This window comes from Mesocricetus auratus, unplaced genomic scaffold (genome assembly GCF_017639785.1).
Source record: "Mesocricetus auratus isolate SY011 unplaced genomic scaffold, BCM_Maur_2.0 Super-Scaffold_100676, whole genome shotgun sequence".
Taxonomy (NCBI): Eukaryota; Metazoa; Chordata; class Mammalia; order Rodentia; family Cricetidae; genus Mesocricetus; species Mesocricetus auratus.
The window spans coordinates 27,781,295-27,804,322 of record NW_024429266.1 but is presented as its reverse complement, the minus strand read 5'-3'; the positions used below and the strand labels follow the sequence as shown (position 1 = coordinate 27,804,322).

The following is a 23,028-nucleotide window of genomic DNA, read 5'->3' as shown; positions in this document are numbered from 1 at the left end:
TTTGAAGGAACGTGGATGTTAACTACCATGAATTCCAATCCAAGACGCAAAAGCCTAAGACTGAGATTCAGGGATGTTAAATGTAACCGGAATGAAGATGATGAAGACTCATATGAGATTTATGAACCTTCTGCACCTACATCCATGACAACTCGGAAAATAATTCATGATTCTTCAGAAAAGGACTTTGACCTAGACAATGAAGACGATGATTACCAGTATTTATTGGCTTCATCACTAGGAATTAGGTCATTCAGAAATGCATCATTGAATCAAGAGGAAGATGAGTTCAATCTTACTGCTCTCGCTCTAGAGAACAGCTCAGAGTTCATATTTCCAAACACAGATAGAGTTAATGACTCAAAATCTTCTCCAAAAAACCTTAGTGGGATCACTGGTAATAACCTCAAAGAATCTCAAAGAACACCTCCTGGCTCAGGAGCCACCATGACTGGTACCCTCCTGAAGGACTTAACTGGCTTAGATGAGAATTCAGTTCTCAACCCTGCCACAGAGCATCATTCCAGTTCATATTATGAAAGTGATGTGGAAGAGTCACAATCAGACATCACAGTGGTTCACCTACTTCCTCTTGGTACAACAGGATCAGGGAGCCAAGAACATGCTAAGCATAAAAAGGCCAAGTCAGAAAGACCCCTCCTCGTGAAGCATAGATTCTCCCACATGAAAGTACCAGCCCGAAAAACTGGGAGGCTTTCAAACCCAAAGAATACTTATTCCAGAAAGAGGGCCAGAGAAGAAATTCCTATTGAATTATTCCTCTTAAAACAAAAGAACACATCCACATTTTTGAATAGAGAATGGTATTTGGCTTCCGAAAAGGGTAGTTATGAAATTATATCAGTAAATGGTGAAGACACAGCTGTTGAGAAGCTTCCAAACAGCCCTCAAACTCAGAACATCTCAAAGACTTGGGGTGATAGCACCTCCCCTACAAAAACAGCAGGAAAACAAAGTGACCTCCCAGTGTTTTCTAGAGTTAGTCATAAATCTCCCCGAGTAAGACAGGAGGAAGGAAACAGTGACTTAAAGAAAATTAGGACACGAAAGAAGAAGAAGAATAAGAGGCTTTCGCTCCACAGTCCTCTATCTCCAAGGGGCTTCCACCCCCTGAAAGGAGATGCCCAGGCCACATTTTTAGACCAGATACTCAATCACTCACTGTTACACAACAAGACCAAGAAATCAGTTTCTGCCCTAGACCTGAATCAGACCTCCCCTTCAACAAGTATTGACAGGTCACTTCCTGACCATAATCAGACCTCCCCACATGACACTAAGCAGAAGAGCTCTGCTTTTGATCTGTATCAGTCAGTGCCCCCAGAGGAACACTCTCCACCATTTCCTGTCCAAGATCCTGATCAAACACACTCTGCCACAGACCATAGTCACAGATCCTCTCTTCCACAGCCCAGCCAGGAGCTTGATTATGACCTAAGCCATGAATCCTACCCTGAAGACACTGGTCAAACATCTTTCTTTCCAAAACAAAGCCAAAAGTTTCTCTCTTCAGAAGATGGCCAAACAAGTCCCTCCTCAGACCTAAGCCTCTTTACCGTCTCTCCAGAATTGGTTCAGACAATTATTTCTCCAGACCTGGGTCAGATGCCCCTTTCTCCAGGTGACAACCAAATAACCTCCCCCCAAGATCTGGGTCAGGTGCCCCTTTCTCCAGGTGACAACCAGATGACCTCCCTCCAAGACCTGGGTCAGGTGCCCCTTTCTCCAGATGACAACCAGATGACCTCCCTCCAAGACCTGGGTCAGGTGCCCCTTTCTCCGGATGACAACCAGATGACCTCCCCCCAAGACCTGGGTCAGGTGCCCCTTTCTCCAGATGACAACCAGATGACCTCCCTCCAAGACCTGGGTCAGGTGCCCCTTTCTCCGGATGACAACCAGATGACCTCCCCCCAAGACCTGGGTCAGGTGCCCCTTTCTCCAGATGAGAACCAGATGACCTCCCCCCAAGATCTGGGTCAGGTGCCCCTTTCTCCAGGTGACAACCAGATGACCTCCCCCCAAGATCTGGGTCAGGTGCCCCTTTCTCCAGATGACAACCAGATGACCTCCCCCCAAGATCTGGGTCAGGTACCCCTTTCAGACAGCACCCAGAAATCCTCCCAACAAGACCTTAGCCTCTTGACCCTCCCTCCAGAATTTGATGAGGTAGCCCTTTCCCAGGATTTGGATGAGATGCCCTTTTCTTCAGACTTCAGTCAGGTGACCCTCTCCCCGGACCTAAGCCCTTTGACACTCTCTCCAGATTTTGATGAGATAATCATATCCCCTGACCTGGGTCAAGTGACCCTTTCTCCAGACCTCATCCTGACAAGCCCCCCTCTTAACCACAGGCACAAAATGGCCTCTTCAGATCCTGGTCAAGCATCCCACCCTTCAGATTCTGGTCAGTCTTCACCCCTTCCAGAACTGAACCAGACTCTTCCAGATCTCGTTCACATGCCAACTCCTTTACCATCAACCACACTCAATAACACTTCTGTGTCCGAAGAATTTAACCCTCTTGTTGTAGTAGGTCTCAGTAGAGTCGATGGCGATGACATTGAAATTATTCCAAATGAGGAGCTGGAAAGCATTGACGACGATTATGCTGAAGATGATTATGTAACCTATAGTGACCCCTACAAAACAGACACCAGGACGAATATCAACTCCTCCAGAAACCCTGATACCATTGCAGCATGGTACCTCCGAGGTCATGGTGGAAACAAACAATACTATTTTATTGCTGCTGAAGAAGTATCCTGGGATTATTCAAAATTTGCCCAAAGGTTTGGCTAGTTTTCTCTCTTTATAGTCTCGTTTTTCCACCACTGCCTTGGAAATCACCTACAACAATTCTTGGGAGATGATTTTGAACAAACTGTACTTTATATTGTCTAAGTCTCCTGTTTCATCTGAGCCTGTGATATTTCCTTTGTCATTTTCAGTATAAGCTTTGTCTACACTTTAGATGGCACCTAGGCAAGTTTTGTTATTGTTTCTGCTCTTTGTGTGTCCTGATGGTGCCAAACTGTGGGGTTTCCACATACATGGGAGTATCCCAAGCTAATGAACACATACGTTACATTATACACTCTAAAACTTACTCTTGCCATTTTTCAAGGCTATACTACACAGTGATTAATTATCATTGCCATGCTCTTGAAATTACATTTGCTCTCTAAATGAAATTTTCCATCTTTTGACCAACATCTTCCCAGTCGGCTTCCCTCAAAGTCCCTGGTAACCATTCTATGTGAGTTTTTGTCTTTCTGTGCCTAGCTTATTTCATTCACAAATCTTTCTTCTTTGTAAAAGCTATATCATATTCCAGTGTGTGAGTGTGTGTGTGTGTGTGTGTGTGTGTGTGTGTGTGTGTATGTGATTTTCTTTCTTCGTTCATCCATAGACAGACACTTAAGTTGATTAAGTTTTGGGCTGTTATAAATAATGCTGTGATAATACAGTCATTTCTTTGGTACAAGTCTCACCTTCAATTCTGTGGCCAAAAAGGGAAAAAAGAAAGAGAAAGGAAGAAATGAGACTGCAATGTGTGTTGTAGCTCTATTTTTAATTTTTGAGGAACCTCTGTGCTATTTTTCATGTGCTGTAAATTAATTTGGATTCATATTTCAGTTTTAAAGGATTTCTTTTCCTCCATGTGCTTGTCAACACTTATCTCTTGTTCCTGTAATCACCATATTAATATTTAAGTGGTATCCTTGGGATTTTCATTTTCATTTTTTAGTTCCTAATATGAGCATTTTTATATACTTGTTGGCAATTTCTAAGTCTTTTTTTAAATTATATTTTTATTTAGGTTAGAAACAATCTTTTTTCACATGTCAATCCCAGATCCCTCTCCCTCCCTTCTCCACCGTCCTCCCCACCAGGTCCACCAGTCTCCCACCCAATCTCCACTCCGAACACCAAGGAGGGTGAGGCACTCCATGGTGGATCAATTTCTAAGTCTTCTTTTGATATTATATCAAAAATTTTAGTATACTATATGTAAAAATTTGTTTCCATGTTATTATATTTGTTCACTAATTCATTATTAATGATAATGTATATGTGTGTTCTTTGCCTATTATTAATCAATATTTTTGTTACTACTTGTTTGAATTCCTTATATATTTTAGATATTTATTTCTTATCAGATACATGCTTATCAGTATGTGTTCTCCCAAGATGTAGATTGTTTCTTAATTCTCTTGACTGTCTCCTTTGCTGTGCATAAACTTCAATCCGATATTGGATGAATAGAACTCCATCTGTCCCATTTGTGTTATGTTACCTGTATTTTGGGAGTCCTATCATGAAAACCTTTGATCAAACAAGTGTCCAAAAGTTTAGGAATAATATGTTTTAGCAAAATCAAAGCTAAGAGCTGCCAGTCAGAGTAAAAAAGGCATTCATCTATCCAATTGCCTTCACGAGGGGACCTTCTTGTCCCTCTGACGATCATCTGACAGCCCCCAGCTCTGGCACTAACCCACTGAATGATTGTGTCTGTCTTTGGTGTTAAAAATGTTTGTTACTATATTATTGCATTAGTTTATTAATTTATGTGCTTAACAAAAGCATATTAAGTGCCTACTGTATGCCAAATAACATGCTAAAAACTGGAGAAAGTACCATGAGCATGCTGGGTGGAATACTGGGCCTCAAAGGACTTACTCCTTAGTGGCAGAGCGAGATATTAATAGATCTCTCAGGTATTACTATAGGAACTTACTGTATAGACTATAATGCTATATATATATATATATATATATAATTATACTTGACTTAGTCCAAGATATCCCAGGAAGTCTTACTTAAGAAATTATATGTGAGCTTGGCGGTGGTGGCACACCCCTTTAATTCCAGCACTCAGGAGGCAGAAGCAGGAGGATCTCTGTGAATTCGAGGCCAGCCTAATCCTCAGAGTGAGTTCCAGGATGGACTCCAAAGCTACACAGAGAAATCCTGTCTCAAAACAGGAAAAAAAAGAAAGAAAAGAAATTATATTTGAGCTAGAAATTAAAACATATGTAGTTTTCATTTACATATATTCATTAACTTATACATTAGGTGGTTATTAAGTACTCTATGCTAGTTAACAAACAGATTATTTTCTAAATTCTTTCTAAATTTTATTTTTTATTTTATGTGCATGTATGGGTGCCTGAATGTATGCATGTGAGCTGTGTGTGTGCCTGGTACCCTCAAAGGCCAGAATATTCCCTAGAACTAGAGTTACAAGTGGTTTGTAAGCTGCCCGCAGTGGGTGCTGGGAACCAAAAGTAGGTCCTCTGGAAGAGCAGCCAGTGCGCTTAACTGCTGAGCCATCTCTCCTAGATTTCTCCAACAGTCTTTAATTTCCTCTTTTTAACGAATGATATTGCTGTCATGTTAGTGAAATGGACAACGAAGACACTGATGCCGTTCCAAAGGACACCACATACAAGAAAGTTGTCTTCAGAAAATACCTTGACAGTACTTTCACCAGACGTGACCCTCGGGCAGAGTATGAAGAGCATCTGGGGATTCTCGGTCCTGTTATCAGAGCTGAAGTGGATGACGTGATCCAAGTAAGTCATGACTTCAGCCCTCTAAATCTGCAGGGGTTTGCCACAAACACCAAAGCTGTTAAGGTAGAAACACCAAAACTATAGGTGATTTGCTTCCCAAAAGTAGCAAATAACTGCATCTCCCCCTCCCCACACACACATACACTAAGACTGCTTGACTGTTTGGCAGTTTTTGAGATAAAAAAATATTAGACTTTTTGACCCTGAAAATGATTTAATGTGGAAGAGACAGCCCTGGCTTTTCAAGCTGAAGCCAGCTTGTGCTGAGCTAACATGGAAAATGATTCAACTATATACCATGGCAGAAGCAGCGGCAGCAATTGTAGTAACTTACAAGAGGCCATATGGCGGAATGAAATGGAACTAGAAAGTAAAAAGATGTCTTTCTGCCCTGAAAGATGAGCCAGTTTCTTAAGCATGTTACCGACCTAAGTCATTTATTGCTTTCAAAACCCTGTATCTAGTTCCCAGCCAATAGCGTGCTTTTATAACATAGTGTATCAAAAGTGCCCCTTACCTAAAGGGCATCCTATGTCCTTACCCGTTCAAGTATCTGCTAATTGGCCAGTGACTATTTTCTCCTTTTCCAAAGGCAAGAAATGGTGGGGAGATGTCTCAGTGGGTAAAGAGTAACGACTTAGCATGTGCTATGCAAGATCCTGGCCTTGAACTCCAACACAGTAAAACCAACCAATCAATCAATCATAGGAGGCAATGGAAATCTGTGTTAGTCAGCTTTCTGTAGCTGTGATAAAATACCCCAGATAACCAAAGAAGGAAAAACTTCTTTTAGCCCATGATTTCATCAATGGTTCCTTGACTCCCTCCCTTTGGGTCCTGCATTAAATCAAGTAATATGCACAAACTAATTTACAATTATAAGCACTCAGTACACCCTAACTTTGATATCATAACTGCTTGTCACAGCTTATAGTTCTGACAGGTTTTGGTTTGGTATGTTGATACATGTGTGGGTCTTTTTTTTCCCTAGGTTCGATTTAAAAATTTAGCATCCAGGCCATATTCTCTTCATGCCCATGGACTTTCCTATGAAAAGTCCTCTGAGGGAAAGACTTACGAAGATGATTCTCCTGAATGGTTTCAGGAGGACAACGCTGTCCAGCCCAATAGCAGTTATACATATGTATGGCACGCCACCCAGCGCTCTGGGCCAGAGAACCCTGGCTCTGCCTGCCGGGCTTGGGCCTACTACTCTGCAGTGAATGTGGTAGGTTTCAAGTTCTGATCTCTCCCCCTCTTACTGTATTGCCACAGTTCACTGTTTCTTGTTAAAAGCCTGTACTACAAGCTGATGGGTGGGGGTACACCTTAAATCCTAGCACTCAAAGGCAGGAGGATCTCTGTGAGGCCAGCCTAGTTTACAGAGTGAGTTCCAGGACAGCCAGGGTTACCCAGAGAAACCCTGTCTTGGAAAACTAAGAGAAAAGGGGGAGGGGGTAGATGCCTGTGCTTTTCATTGGATATGTGACGGGGCTGCCATTCACAGTATGGCTGCCACAGTCAGGGATTCTCCACACGGTTCATCAGATGTGGCACAGAGAAAAGGGTTCTTATGTAGGTCATCATAGGGATTACATAAATGAGGGGCCTGAGTGTGCTCACAAAGAACTGTGCTCATTTGCGAGTTGAACGTAGTATGTCTTAAGCCAGACTTTGTGTTACTCCAGGAGGTTGGGAGGGCACAAGGCAAGGTCTGAGCCAACAGTGTGCACACAGATCCCATGCTGGGGTTGGGAGTTTAAGGAGGAAATGTTTTCCCCGCTCCTCTTGGGCCATGAGGAGATTAAATTTGTTACTTAATGAGTGGCCTTTGCTAATAAAGACAAAGCGATAAGAAGGCAGCCTTACTCTGAGTTAAATAAGGACAAGGGGAGGAGGCTGCGGTGTTCCTGGAGGAATAATCCAGGCATATTCCACCCTGTCCAGTTCCCACAGAAAGGTAGTGAAAGACCCCTACCCAGGACCCCCTAGGAAAAGAAAAGCAAGGCCAGGCCGTTGCCTAATGAAAGAAATCCAGACCAGGTGTCTCACCCTCAAAACAGGATGTCTGTGATCACTATAGCAGTCATGGGACCCGGATAATAATTGCTGAAGCGTGCTGGGAACTTTCATATGGCAATACCAGGACACCTAGTCCTTGGCAACTACCTTTGCCCCCAGTTGTGTCTATGATCACCATAGTAGTCATGGGACCAGGATAATAATTGCTGAAGTATGCCTGGGTCTTTCATAAAGTAATACCAGGAAACTTAGTCCGTGGGAACTACCCCTGCCCCCAAGATGAGCCAATGAAATGCCTGTTACTTATGTAACCATTGAAACTCTATAAATATTGTACTCCTTGAAAGCCCGGTATGTTCTGCACCCGAATCGCAGTAGCATCCGCAGGCGCCTGTGTACTCATTAAATCACCTCTTGCATTTGCAGCCAGTGGTCTGGCCCCGGTTCTTGGGCAGAGGGTTCGGTTCAGTGCCCGGCGCTTTGATGCCGAGGTCTTTCAGTAGGAACAATTAGTTTCTCTGGGTAAACTAGCAACTGTTGGTCATGACAAGCTGTGCCCACCTCCTGTCTTCTTGGCTGGCCTTGGGTACCCAGGAAACCCAGAAGGAAGCCAGCATCCATGCCATCCCCACTGGACACTCAGCTGCCATCTTTTCTCTTGACCTTCAGACAGAAAGGCCTTTGCACAGTGAGACACTCACTCATGGGTGGCTGACGGCTCTACCCAGGTTTGCAGCCAAAAGAATACACAGCCTTCTCCCAGCCCTCCCCCAGGCAAAGGGCAACTTGGCTTCAGATTTGCCCTCAAAGACAGGTTTCTTTTCTACGACAAGGTATCTAGAGAGTTTCCTAGGGTTCCTCTTTGTCCTTGGGCCAGTGGTTTTATGAGGATCATGGGTGCTAGAGACCTCATATACTTTTTGGAAGGGGGTGGGGTTAAGGCTGTCACAGGCCTAGTTCATGTGAAAGGCCTCCCATGTACCAAAGGAACAGAGCCCATATGAAGAGGAGAGGGTTCCCTGGGGAGCCTCCTTAACTCAGTGCTACAAGAAACACCATGCTTGTTTCTGGCCATCTGGGATCCCTTGAACATGCTGGATGCTCCTGGGGAAAAGGCATCCGGACATGGACTATCCAGGGCTGCTGTGTGGGTGCCTTGTACTTACCTACCTTCACCACTTGGGGACCAGACACAACATAGCTCAGGCTGAGTTAGCCTCATGGGCAAAGGTGAGGGGACCAAGACCTGGCCATCCAACCCTTGTGCTACCCTGTCACGGAGGATGCAGTTTCCTACCGGACCCCACACCCACCCAGCTGGCCCTCTGGGTGCAGAAGTAGGCTGTGGCTCTCAAAATAGTTTTTGAACAGTATTTGTAAGCTTTTATATGCTGTTCACTGAAAATTCAAAGATCCTTCATTTATCATTCCACAACGTATATATGTTGTTCAAAACAACATGCTACATGTAGTAAATACACATGGGTTTTTCAGTGATGAGAGAGAGCCAGGGAGGGAGACAGGAAAAGAGAGAGAGAGAGAGAGAGGGAGGGAGGGAGGGAGATTCGGTTTTTGGGTAGTAGAAAGAGCACAGATTCAGTTTCTTATTTCTTTGTTGATATTGCTGTTCGGTGCTTTTTTTCAATACTCAGCGTCAAACCCAGGGCCTCCTATGTGCTCAAAGATACTCTACCACCACCACCCACCCCTCCCCCAAACACGTGTGCTTCTTGGCTTAGATGTAAATACCCATCTGTCACTACAGGGACACTGGGAAAATAATTTGTCCTTCCTTAACCTCAGGCTCTAAAATTAGGGAGGAAAAAGTTAGGAGCTGTGTGTGGTGGTGAAGCTCTGTAATTCCAGCAACTCAGGAGGCTGTGGGATTGGCTCAGAGTGTATTCAGGGATGGTCTGAGCAATTTAGTAAGAGTCTGTCTTTAAAAAAGATTAAAAAGAAGTTGGGGGAATCAATTCAGTTCCCAATATCAAAACAGAGGGAGAGAAGGAAGCGAGGTGTGGGGAGGTTAACAGACACATGTTCAATGAATGTATTGCCATTTGGGATAGCTGCCAAGATTAAATGAAATACTATAGGCAAGCCTTTAATACAGTATAGATGCTCAGTAAATGGTATCCATTTGGTTGTCGATTTTATTCTTATTACTCAGATAAAGGACAACTTCCCAGGCTTATTCATCACAGATCTTCAAGTTTGGAGGCTCTTAAATGAGATTTCCTATTATGTAGGAACTGTGATTGCCAGAAGAGAAAATAAAAATATCCTGATGAAAAGCAAGTGTTTGAAGTTTGCTTTTCTTGTCTTCCAGGAGAGAGACATCCACTCGGGCTTGATTGGCCCCCTTCTGATCTGCCGGAAAGGGACACTTCACCCGAAGAGCAAACTGCCTATGGACATGAGGGAATTTATCTTACTCTTCATGGCCTTTGATGAAAAGAAGAGCTGGTACTACGAAAAGTCCAAAAGGTCATGGAGAATCGAATCTCCAGAAGTGAAAAATTCCCACGAGTTTTACGGTATTTTCCCTCTGACTTTGATCTGCTCCGATTAAGCATCACCTGGTCACATGATTAAGCCTCAGCAGTTCACAATGATCCCTGCCCTTTGGTCTTCACAAGATTAGATCGTAGCCGTTCCTGAGGAGCCCAGAGCAACAATTAAACCTGGCTCCTCAGCATCCTAGAGAGCAAATCTGGCCCATAGGAAACCCTGCTAACGAGCATAGAGAGACTGCAGGACAGCGCACGCTGGCTGGCGCCAGACAACATACAAGAAAATGGGTACTGTGTTCCAGACGGCAACATACGTAGGAGTGGGCAGGGTATCGCTCTACTCTTTAAGACACTAATGACCGTTTCTTGTTGTCTGAAACAATTAGTATTCACACTAAGAAAAGATCAGCCACGTGTCTCTTCTGAAATCCCAATGGCTATTGCAGTTCCGTTTCTTGGCACCCACACTTAGATCACACAGGGGAAAGAATCTCCATTCAGAAGGCCTTTGAGGAGTGGAGCCTGTAAAATGGCAAACAAATTACCAAACAGTCCCAGGAAAACGCAGAAGGAAGGGTTTAGTGCCCAGGCAAAACAATAGTTAGAAAGTAGAAGAAAATAAAGACTCATGAGTTGTAAACTGATTTAGAAAGTAAGAGTGCTTGTTGCTAAACCCGAGGACCACTCTCCCAAACCATCGTGGTGGAAGGAAAACAGAATCCCCAAAGGTGTCCTCTAACCTCCACATACGTGCTATGGGTGTGTGTGTGTGTGTGTGTGTGTGTGTGTGTGTTCCTGTGTGCACTCATGCACACACGAAGTAAAAATAAATTTAAAAATAAATGAGAGACAACAAAGGCCTGTATTCAGTTTGAATATGAAGGTTGTCTGGGCAGTAGTGGCACATGCCTTTAATCCCAGCACTGGGGAGACAGAGGGAGGGAAGATCTCTGTGAGTTGAAGGCCTGGTCTGCAGAGCAAGTTCCAGGACAGAAAAAAGAAAAAGAAGGTGGTTATTGTGGAGTTTCTGATTAGTGAGGATCTGTGCTTTAGGAATGAGAGTCTGTCAAAACACTGGGCAGAAGGAAGGTGCGCATGCCTGAAATCACCACACTCTGAAGACTGAGGTAGAAGGGCTGAAAGTTGGAGACAAGCCTGCTACACACTGAGGCCTTGTCTCAACAAATACATAATAAATAAATAAATGAACAATACTTTTATTGCATGCAATTTCATGGCACCTCTAGCCAGCCAAAAGGCCAGGTAGATTTATTCTCGCTCTATCACTGACACACACACACACATACACACAAGGCACACTTCTTTATGTATGTGGCCTTACTTCTAGGAGAAATTCAATGTCACCTGTAAATACTTTGAGATACAAGTAGACAAATAATGATTTACAATTTGCTCAAAAATCTCACCTGCTAATGATGGAATCAGCTTTTCATAAAAACATTTAAAGATTTTTAAAAAGTCTGTTAAATAGAGGATAGTTAATTCAGATAACTATTGAACACATTACAAATAGAGTTCCCCCTTCCCTTCCCTTTCCCCTTCCCTTCCCTTCCCTTCCCTTCCCTTCCCTTCCCTTTCCTCCCTTCCCTTCCCCTCCCTTCCTGTCTTCCATTTCTAGGCCTCTCAGCCCTGAAATTTGCTCAAATGAGCAGGAAGTACATCCTTTAGAAACCCACCCGGCCTAGTAAGACAGATAGCATAGGCTGCAGTCAGACGGGCTGTCTCTCGGCCATGCCCTTTGCTGGAGGAACATCCTCCAGGAAATGCTTCCTGATTTTCTCAAAAAATAACAGATACATTTATTATAGCTTTGGTCCTAAACACTTGGACATTTGCTGATCCCAACATGTAGTATTTATTGGGGTATGTGACAAGCAGATCTCTGGAGCTCCCCAGGCCCTAGCTCAGGGCCTGGATTTTATAGCATGTGCTCAGGAAACATAAAATAGTGAATGAATGAACAAGTCCTCCTTTTCATCTCCATCCATCAAGTGTCCGTTGAGCATCTCTGTTGAAAGTCTTCACTCCCATGTCCTGGTGCAGCCACTAAACAATGCTGATATTATGATCACTCCTAACACCTCTTACGACATCTAATTCTTTAACAGAAACTGAAGCACAGGAGTGAGAGCAGGTGTTCAAGTATGTAGGTAGGAGTTCCCATACTGGATGTGATTTAGCAAGTGCCAAAATAATTTCAACTCCTCCCCCTCCAAACGTTTTCTTGACTGTTTTCTGAAATTATACAGAAATCCCTTGAAGGGAAGGAGAATTCTTCCCTTGCTTATGTTCCAGTTAAGGAGCACCAAGCTTTACCGTGTGTGTGTGTGTGTGTGTGTGTGTGTGTGTGTGTGTGTGTGTGTGTGTGTGTTATGTTTTTAAGGTGATTAAGATTGTCGCTTTAATCACATGGACACACGGACACACACAGAGAAACATATATACACAAAGATACAGACACACACACCAAAGAGCAAGAGAGAGAGAGGTATTGTACCCAAGGATAAGACAAGAAGACCTTGAGTTCAGGGTCACCTTGAGCTAAAGATGGAGTTCCAGGCTGGTCTGGGGTATATACCAAGACCCCATCTAAAACAAACAAAAAATCTGCCTGTTTCACTAAGGAAGGTAGATGCAGCATGGTAATCTTAGACTCTAACCTGAGAGGTGAATAGAGAGGCAGTCTTACCAAGGAGAGTAAGACACACTATTACCTGTTTACTCTCACCCCAGGGGTTTGCATTGTCTGCCCATTTTCATGTTTATGCATCAAAAGGACATTTATGCTATCAATGCAAAGGGCAAATGGGCAAAGTCTTAAGCAGGAGAAGGACAAAATCTCCAGGAAAGAGAGAAAAATTGTTCTGAAACGGAACTGACCTGCTTGTGGTGTTTGTGAAGTAGCCTAAGGGTTTGGAAGTTCTAATTCAGCCATGCATTGGTTCTCTGAAACCACCACAGGCTCTCTCTACACCTGAGTAGGCATAGGAATGCCCAGCAATGAGGAAGATGGGTGGGGAGTGGGTGGTTTATCCGGCTCCTCCTTGTGCATACAAGTCTTTAATCGATTACAACTTTCTTTCCTTTCAGCCATTAATGGGATGATCTACAATCTGCCTGGCCTGAGAATGTACGAGCAAGAGTGGGTGAGGCTCCACCTGCTGAACATGGGCGGCTCCCAGGACATTCATGTGGTTCACTTCCATGGCCAGACCCTGTTGGATAATAGCACCAAACAGCACCAGTTAGGGGTCTGGCCCCTTCTACCTGGTAAAGATCTGGGCAGTGGAAGAGGTCCCCACTAAGAAACAGCAGGACAGGGCACCCATAACTTCCTCTCCTTGTACATCTGCTATTTCAGGGAAGATTCTGGTCTAGATGCCAGGCAAAGCCTTGTTTCTATGTTGCACACATACAGAGTACAAACCAGAGCACCTATGTGTAGGTACCTCTTAAGACAGGTTTGTGAGCTTGCTTGGGTCTTCAGAGATTCAGTGTCTCATGCAGTTTCTCCTGGACATCTGTGTGTTATAAGACTCAGACCTCAGTATGTGACAAATAAGTCACCAAGGCACAAAGAAAGAGACTATTGCTGTTGGGAGGTTGGTTAGGACCTTAAACTGGGCTCTTCTGAATTCTTGAATTCCATTTCTGAAAACTTCACCCTAACCTTTCTGAGTTAGAAATTCTGGGAGTTGTAATCTTGAACAGATTCATGACTCCAGAGAGCAAGATCTTTTTAATGACTGTGAAAGCTAACAGGTATTTAGATCTTTTCATGTGAAAACTCTGTGACTAATATAGATCTAAACAAACGGAAATCATCAGGAAAGATTTTTGTTGTGTCACTGAGTCATTTGTAGGGAATCTGCTAGTGAATGGGGTTACCACTGAGTTGCTTGTAAGGAAATCTGTTCGTGAATGGAGTGATGAGGGAAAGACACCACTGAAGAACTCAGGACTCTGGTTAAGATGCACATCAACTGAGACTGTCCCCTCAGAGACTTTGAAAACCTATTGTGGGGAGGAGACCCGGAATTCTGTATCTCTTGTAAGCAGCTGCCCTCTCTGAGGAACTAATGAAAGGCAATCCCTTCACAGCAGTTGGGGTGTGGATGTCATTGTCTGAATTGGTCTCATTTATGGGCGTGGAGGTCCAGTGGGTCGGTTTTACTAAATAGAGGGAGGGATGGCTTCTTGTTTGGTTCTCAAAAGTCACTCCCTAAGAGATCTAGAAAAAAAGTAAACCTGTTTTGTTTAGCTAAAGAGACAGGATGAACCAGACCAAATTTACCCCATCTTCTCACCAAGTGTAAGCAAGTGGTTCATTGCATAGCATGCAGTGTGGCCTGAGAAGCTAAGGTTGAGAGATCCACAAAAATAACAGGTTTCAGAAAGGAACACGTGAGATCTGATTCACTGTGTTTGAGATGGATAGCCATCAGCTGTTTATTTTTACCCACAGTCTGGGACATGGTTATAGGTTACAGTCGATAGAATTTAAGTATGAGTTCAAGTGGAAGTCAGTGGACATTGTCAGTACAAATAAACAGAAGTTTTAGAAACTTTTTCCATTTTTCCTGAAACAATTTATATGTTTTTATTCAAGTATGTACACTTTCAAGAGGATTTGAGACCATAAGGCAAGGATATTTTTTTATTCTTTACATATTAAAAAATAAAAATGAAGTATATTCTAAATTCTAAAGTTGGTGATAACTCATTCAAGTTCATTTTGAAACTTGAAACTATGAATTTGAATTGTATATGGACTAATTTGTAAGAGCATGTCTGGGTAAATGAAAATTCCTTTTTAAGGAGGACTGGTAGACTTTTTTATATCTGGGTGATCTATTTTTAGGAATTTCTTTCTTATTATTTATCTGTTCCATGGTTTGTTTGCTTAAAATAAAGTCCATGTATCACCATTAAGTGAAAGATGTCCTTGATCCTGATCCTTTTGCCTTCTCCTCCTAAGTCCTTTGACTAGAGGCATGCACTGGGCTGCCCAGTTTATAGTGTTCTTGGTCAAACTCAGAGCTTTGTGAATTCTAAGCAAACATTCTCTTGCCTGAGTATGTCTACACACTTAGTTTTGGCAATTTGTGGATGCTGGTGTTGTAGCTGTTGTCAGATTCACTTTTATCTGTAATGGCCTCAAGAGAAAAGAATCACTCTTAAATTCTCTTCTGCAGCTTCTTGTGACTTTAAGATTCTTAGAGAAGAGCTCCACCACAATATTAGTTTAATAGTCATTTAGTTTGTAATTTTCTCTTTCATTCTCTATTTTAGGTTCATTTAAAACTCTTGAAATGAAGGCCTCAAAGCCTGGCTGGTGGCTCCTGGACACAGAGGTTGGAGAAAACCAGATAGCGGGCATGCAAACGCCATTTCTCATCATAGACAAAGGTATCACCTATGTGATAATTACTGGTGAGGGGATGCCTGATAATAGGAATTTCCAGTTTTCAGATATCTGATTCATGCAAATATCTAAATCTAATCAGTCTGTTGTGAGAAGACAAAATGAACTTTTTTTTGGTCATTAAAAATATAACAATTTATATGTAAAACCCTAACAAATGGGTGAAGTATTTCATGACTGGGGGAACCAATAGAAAGTGTGCTTCCCATTGGACCGATCCAAGACTTCTGAATGTTAGTGTCAGTTAGGAGGCCTGGGCAGTCTATGGGACCTCTGACAGTGGAACTAGTATTTATCCATAGTGACGAATGGACTTTGGGAGCCCATTCCCCATAGAGGGATACTCTCTCAGCCTAGATACATGGTGGAAGGCCCTCCCCCAAATGATATGACAGACTTTGATGATCCCCCATAGAAGGCCTCATCCTCCCTGGGGAGTGGATGGGGTGTGGAATGGGAGGGTCAGTGGTGAGCATGAGAGGGTGGGAGGGAGAGAGAACTGGGATTGGTATGTAAAATAAGATTGTTTCTAAATTAAATTTAAAAAAATAGACAAAGGGGAAAAAAAGAAAGAAAGTGTGCTCCCTCAGGATTTTTGACTCCATGAGAAAATCTTCAAGTTCCTAGAGTAGAGTAGAAAGAGAAACCAGGATTCTGTAATAGGTAGTTTATCCATCCATTTATTAGTAAGCCTTGTCAATCATCTGTTGACTACCAAACACTGTGCTCACATCAAGGTACCCACTAACTGGTATTTCCTCCCTTGAGCAAGATGTAAATAACCTTGTAATCTCCAGGCCAATAGCCAAGAGTGCAGTCTTAGGAATAATAGTACTTAACGTCAATACTTTGTTTTAAAATTCAACCATGTAGAAACCAGATTAAAAATATTTTTTAAGACTCCAGTTATTTTCTCCTGTGGTAGTCACTATTTTAATAAACACCAGTATTACTGAGTGCTTATCACTTTCTGATCATGTATATTAATGTCACTGTTATGAAAGATAAGTGAAAACAGTCTCTAGCCATGGGGGTTTTACTTATTATATATATTTTCTAAGCAAAAATGACTGATTTTTGTTTTTGTTTTTCATAGGGTGTAAGATGCCAATGGGACTGAGCACTGGTATCATATCTGATTCACAGATCAAGGCTTCGGGACATCTGAGTAAGTAGTAATGTCATAGCCTATGACTGGCGATGCCTACATTATGCAGTATGTAGCTCATGAAGCTGCCAGACCATGGGCTAGTTCCTCTCTCTAGGCTACCATCTACTACAGCTTTAATGAAACAGCTCTGTCTGTGGTTTTCCTCTGGTAGTGGAAGAAATACAGCAGGCACTAGAAGCCATACTACTACACTTAACATTTCCATTCCCCAAAGGGTCTTCTCTAGGAAACACCAAAAACTCATCATTGTTGCTGATATCTCTACCTAAGTAATCCATAGCTCTGCAAGGATTTGGCATGAAAGTAAACAGCTTAATTTTATGACCTTGTGATTATTTCCTAAACCCCATTTATCTTGCCTAGATTGTCTTATACACATAATCTCTAGCCAGATTCACAGGGTTTTAGCATCCAGCAAAGAAGGTCCCAAAGCTTACACCACCATTCATCTAGTCAAGAAATGTTATGACTGGAACGTCTCTTGAATCTATTCATTCTGCCTCGAATCCCTTCCTGAGATCTAGAGGCCCCCATCAGAGCATAATGAGGCTGCCACGGATTCCTCCCAAATCTTCCTGTTCGGCAGGCGCATTCAACAGTAGCCATATCAACAAGACTGAGAAAACACAAACATGACCTGTGTGCAAGAAAGGGCGGATGATGCTTTACAGCTGACTAAACACGGCCTGAAGCCAAGGTTTCATCACCGAGAGCTGGTTTGGCAGCCAATGCCCATGCCACCTGCCTGGTCTCTTAACTATAGCACAGATCTCCAAGGATCTGCTTCTCTGCTGGACTAAACTTACTTGAGAAATTGGTAATTTTTTATTCAAGCTAGACATTGTGGTCCATGAGGCAGGAAGACTGTGAGCTTGAGTCATATAATAAGACCTCCTCTTAAAAAAATAAATAAGTTCACAACTCATTTTTTCTTTTTGAATTTAGATTATTGGGAGCCCAAGTTAGCACGATTAAACAATGGTGGCTCATATAACGCTTGGAGTATAGAAAAATCTGCATTAGATTTTGCCTTTCAATCTTGGATCCAGGTATGTCTAACTAACCTGATAATACTGACTGCTATTATGACAAAATGGCAGTCGGTTAGTAGTTTCTTACAATGGGGTTAAAGAAAACAGCCGTAGGTGGTAGTTACCATTCTCAGCACTTTGCTTCCTCATATCAACCCTGAGAGGTAGTTCAAGTGATTTTTCAGTCTAAGAAAGAAAAACCCAGACAAAGGTATCAACTACTTTCCCAAAGTAAAGCACACCTATAGCCAGTGCCTCAACCGGCACTCAAGGCCAGATGCGCTTTGCTCGACTGTGCCTCATACCTGGCCATTTTATGAGTTCGCTAAGAGCTTGGGCATTGTCTAATGCTAAAGAAAGCTGATTATAGCTTGAGTTGTGACAAAGTGTGACTCACCAAGGATGGTTCTGTTTACTGACTTGGCTGTATTGCAGGTGGACATGCTGAAGGAACTTGTAGTCACGGGGATACAAACCCAAGGCGCTAAACACTACCTAAAGTCTTGCTTTATCACGGAATACAATGTGGCATACAGCTCTGACCAGACCAACTGGCAGATCTTCAGAGGGAACAGCACAAAGAACGTGATGGTTCGTGTACCTGTTTCTCGATAAATCTTAAGACTTACCCAGGGATTTCCATAGCAGTAACCTTTACAATTACATTTCAGGGGCTTTGAAATGTGAATGGGTTCCTAAGGGTACTGGGAAGTAAAAATGGCAATATATGATAAGACTATATATTACAAATTAAAAGGATACATAGAGCTACTAAAACTTCAGATCTCCACAAAACCTGAGAGGAAAAACTCATTTAAGCAAACACCCCTACAAAGTACTGTCAGGTGGTATAAAATAGTGTTCACCCTTGATCAACACAGAGTCTATCTAGAAACTGCCCTCAAAGAGTTTTGATTTCACTACCATATTTTATTTTGTCCTTTATCTAATGTACCTTAATTTATGGTGATTATGATTTCCCAGTGGTTCTCTGAGACAGTGTGATTCTCAGGCAGCCTGAAGACTGATGTCCTCCTTCCTGGTGCTCCATGAGCCCAGCCAAGATTCCTAGATTACCCCCTTGTCCCCAGCCTCCTCCCCAAAGGAAAATATACAAAAGCGAAGAGCTTGTCTGCTGTCATTAGACCAACCATCTTGAATCTGCTTCTATTGATATTCTATGTAAACCATTTACCATAGACTACTTTTTCCTTTGCTCTCTCAGCTATTTCTAATGGTGACACATTTGTAATGTAGTTTAGATGAATATCTTAAATTATGGTGCTTAAATGCCGGGCGGTGGTGGCGCACGCCTTTAATCCCAGCACTTGGGAGGCAGAGGCAGGCGGATCTCTGTGAGTTCGAGGCCAGGCTGGACCGACAGCCTCCAAAACAATACAGAGAAACCCTGACTCTGTTAAAACAAAAAAAAAATTATGGTGCTTATACATCAGTAGTGGGAAAGAAAATGCAGACAGTAGTCGACATCATACCTTAGGGATTTTTATATCCATATTTATGTGTAGTTTGACTGTTTTACGCTGTTTCTAACTTCAATAGCACAGTGATAGAAGACTTGTAAAGTAAATCAAGGGACATCCCCTTCCCTTCAATGCTCAGGTTTAGATTTCTAAAATCTGTGTTAATTCCTTCATTTGACAGAAATCACTCACAAACCCACCTAGAACTGAAAAATCTCTCTGTGGGAAGTTTAAAAATTTTAAATTCACTTTCTTTTATTGATAGTTTGAAGGCTATTTGAATTGTCTATTTTATATTAGGTGAGTTGTGATACTTTGGGAGGGGAAAGATTGAGACAGGGTTTCTCTGTGTAACAGCTCTGGCTGACCTGGAACAGCCTGTAGACCAGGCTGACCTCGAATTCACCAAGGCCGCCTGCCTCTGCCTACCAAGTGCTGGGATTAAAGGCATGCACACCACCGTTCTAGAAGCGAATTGTGATACTTTGTGAAGCTCTTAAAATATGAACTGTAAGTTATGGGTCATGTATCTGCGGTATTGGTTGTCCTCAGATGTCCTCCCGACATCTGCAGGGGCTGTAACAACACTGCCTACTTCATCTGTGAGATCGTCACTTTTCTCTTCTTTTACTTTTGGGTCAGGCCTGCTGTGGTTTGTTTTTAGTCTTCTCCAAGCACTAGCTCCTTATTGATTTCCTCCTATTGTTTAAGTGTGCAAAGTCTTACAAATGCCTATTCTTAGCTTCCATTTTAACTGGGCATTCTCTGTCAGGGAAAGGGAGGTGGGGCCCAGCCTGGTGACTGCCCAGTAGGCGGTCAGAGTCCTAGGGCATCTTAGGAGGCATTATTTTTCCTGACTACTAGGTAGGAGCAGAGTTCCACACTGGCTTCTCCTGACACTGCTGAGCGATCCCTCCTAAGATCTGCTGAGACAGTGTCCTGGGCTCCTACTTTGGCCTTCTCTAATACCCTAGGATAGTTCTAGTACCTCTTCAGTGCCGGGAACCTAAAGTCTAATTACTTCATTACAACTGTTACTCCAGTGCTTGGGTTGTATCTGGGTTTTGTTGGTTTTTCTGCCATAGTTGGCTGGTATCAGCAGTTACCTAGTGAGATTTTTACCTTCATCTCTAAGCCTGGGACAAGTGAAGTAAACAGAAAGCCTGTGGCCTCAGAACCGTGCTATTCCCTTTCTCTGAGAGGCTTAGCTGGCTGCTCTCCCTTCTTCATACCATCTACCCATCTTCATTTGTTTCTTTTATGTATAGTCCAGGGTTTCTGGCTCTACGTAGCAAAGGGAAAAGAGGAAAGTGCATGGCACCAGTTTCCTTGAAGTAGAAGTATCCACACATCAGTTTTTCAAACCAAATTGAACTGATTCAGTTCCCATGAAAGAACCCTACAAAGCCTGTTAGATGGGTTTACTATAGATCCAATCAGTTTATAGGGAATGGTTATTAATGCTTTCCTCTTTCCCTCTAGGATTTTGCTGGGAATTCAGATGCCTCTACAATAAAAGAGAATCAGTTTGACCCACCTATTGTGGCTAGATACATTAGGATACATCCAATAAAGTCCTATAATAGACCTGCCCTTCGGTTAGAGCTGCAAGGCTGTGAAGTGAACGGTAAGGGACAAGAAGCATCACCTTTTCAAGACTCAAGACTAGAATTCTTAGATACCTTCAATGACTTAGGCTCCAGAAAAAAATCTCTGCAAAACACAAGCCCCAATCCAGGATGTTCTCAGGATGGTAAAAACAGAGACCAAGCCTGGTTCTGTAATCAGGAGGTAGGCATCGTATCACTAAAGGATGTCTACATGATGTGAGCACCACCATGGTATCATCATGACCCTGCAAGGAAATGGTCTAGGTTGGAACTGTCACTAGGTTGGTCTAGATTGGGACAACTATGATGTCCCATTTTCATTGAGAGCTGCCTGACCCTTTCAAAGTCCCCTAGGCCACTCAGATTACAATGAAGGAGACATATCACTGGCCTAGTTTTGGAGTTTTATGAGTGTTTTTTTTTTATCTGAACCTAGTTTCCTGTTTCTGGAACCACGAGTGTGCTCTATATTCTGTTTTGGACCCTGTATAAGTACTCAAGTCTTTCCAAATTTCATTTTTTTTTCAGGGGATGTAACTTGGCTTGTGATCTAGTGAAATCTAAGTCATAAGAAACAGTCATAATAATGGTCTACTGACTGTTCTCTGATTTTTGCTTGGCTTTTGTTTGTTTTGCTTTTTGAGGTTGTTTGTTTGTTTTTGGTTTTTTTGGTTTTTTTTTTTTTGGTTTTTGGCTTTTGGTTTTTTGAGACAGGGTTTCTGTGTGTAGCCTAGGATGTCCTGGAACTTCACTCTGTAGACCAGGCTGGTCTTGAACTCAGAGATCTGCCTGCCTCTGCCTCCTGAGTGCTGGGATCAAATGCATGCACCACCATCACCCAGCTTGTTCTCTGATTTTTGAAGCAAAGCTTTCCATTATTTTTAACTTTCAGGCACATATAGAAAATACTATCATCATCCAGGCATTCTGAGGTAAAAGACTAAAAAAATTGTCCCAGGTCTTGGCTGACCAGGCCTCAGATGACTGTTAAAGAACTGAGTAGGTGAAGGGACGTATAGTTACATGTTGTGTCATGATCTTGTAAGCTACATGATCCTCCCCTGAGGTAGGGGAGGAAGCCCTGACTCACCATGAAGAAAGTACCTGAATTTTGGAACCAGATTCTTACCAAAGCAGATAATGCTGCACTTGACATTTGTGAGAGATATGGATATGGACATTTGCCAGTGTCTAGATAATGGTAATATATAAAACTACCCACGCAAAATTTTGTGTAGGAAGGATTACTCCATGAAAGAGTTCTATAAGTCACTGGAGTTTTGTTTCCATAATTATAGAGTAAATGGTAGCTTTGTTCAATCATATAGTCTAGCTAACCTACAACCTGAAGTTCAATTCTGTTAATTTATTGAAAACATAATAAGCATCGCTTTTTTTCCTCCAGTTTTTTTTTGGAACTTACATAATAAGCAGTACATGTTCCTTTTAGGATTTTTTTTCCACATAGCTATAGCTTCAAAAACAGAAATGTGTGTTTTTTCAAAGAAAAATCAACGTAGTGCTAAGTAGTCAGCCACCCTTACTCACTAGCTATGTTTCCTACATCAACAGGTCAGCTTTGCTGCCTAGCATGCTCAAATTATGTCTTGGCAAAATTCCAAAGATCATATGTGTTGAAAATTTTGAGAAGGAAAACACGAATGGTCACTACCAAAGCCCCACTACATTTTCTTCTTGCCAGCTTCTGTTAGAAGAAACTGGCTTTGGTTTTTTTTTGTTTGTTTGTTTGTTTGTGTTTTGTTTTTTATGTACAGCTATGCATTGATCAACTGTAGGGATCAGTTCTTTGAAATGCATCGCTAGGCTATTTTGTTACCATGCAAACATTATAAATTGTGTTTACATAAACCTAGACAGTACAGACCAGTCACTCAATGTGGTCTCTTGATACAGTCAAGAAACACCATGAGTGAGCATAACATGACGCAGTTTCACAGTAAGCTACTGTTTTATAAGTAGAAGGAGCACATTAAAAAGCAATTAGAAAGTTGAGTAATTACACAAAGCAGTTACATTGTGGTTTGTTATTGAATACTATGAACTATACATAATTTTTTGTTGTTTTATGGTTTTCAAGATAGGGTTTCTCTGAGTAGCTTTGGAGTCTATCCTGTAGACCAGGCTGACTTTGAA

General features: G+C 42.3%; 1 protein-coding gene across 2 annotated transcripts in view; it reads left to right on the top strand.

Moving 5' to 3' along the window:
- The window catches only part of F5 (coagulation factor V), a 69,085-nt gene that overhangs the window by 42,329 nt on the left and 3,728 nt on the right, over nt 1-23,028 (top strand). The window contains exons 13-23 of one of the 2 annotated variants that reach the window (XM_040738158.1): nt 8-2,020; nt 2,075-2,813; nt 5,426-5,600; nt 6,592-6,828; nt 9,952-10,159; nt 13,247-13,426; nt 15,449-15,565; nt 16,678-16,749; nt 17,698-17,801; nt 18,219-18,374; nt 20,747-20,891. In XM_040738158.1, the coding sequence (XP_040594092.1) occupies nt 8-2,020; nt 2,075-2,813; nt 5,426-5,600; nt 6,592-6,828; nt 9,952-10,159; nt 13,247-13,426; nt 15,449-15,565; nt 16,678-16,749; nt 17,698-17,801; nt 18,219-18,374; nt 20,747-20,891 (4,146 nt within the window). Of the gene's footprint in view, nt 1-7; nt 2,814-5,425; nt 5,601-6,591; nt 6,829-9,951; nt 10,160-13,246; nt 13,427-15,448; nt 15,566-16,677; nt 16,750-17,697; nt 17,802-18,218; nt 18,375-20,746; nt 20,892-23,028 lie in introns of both variants that reach the window. The other variant, XM_040738157.1, reaches the window with a different exon arrangement.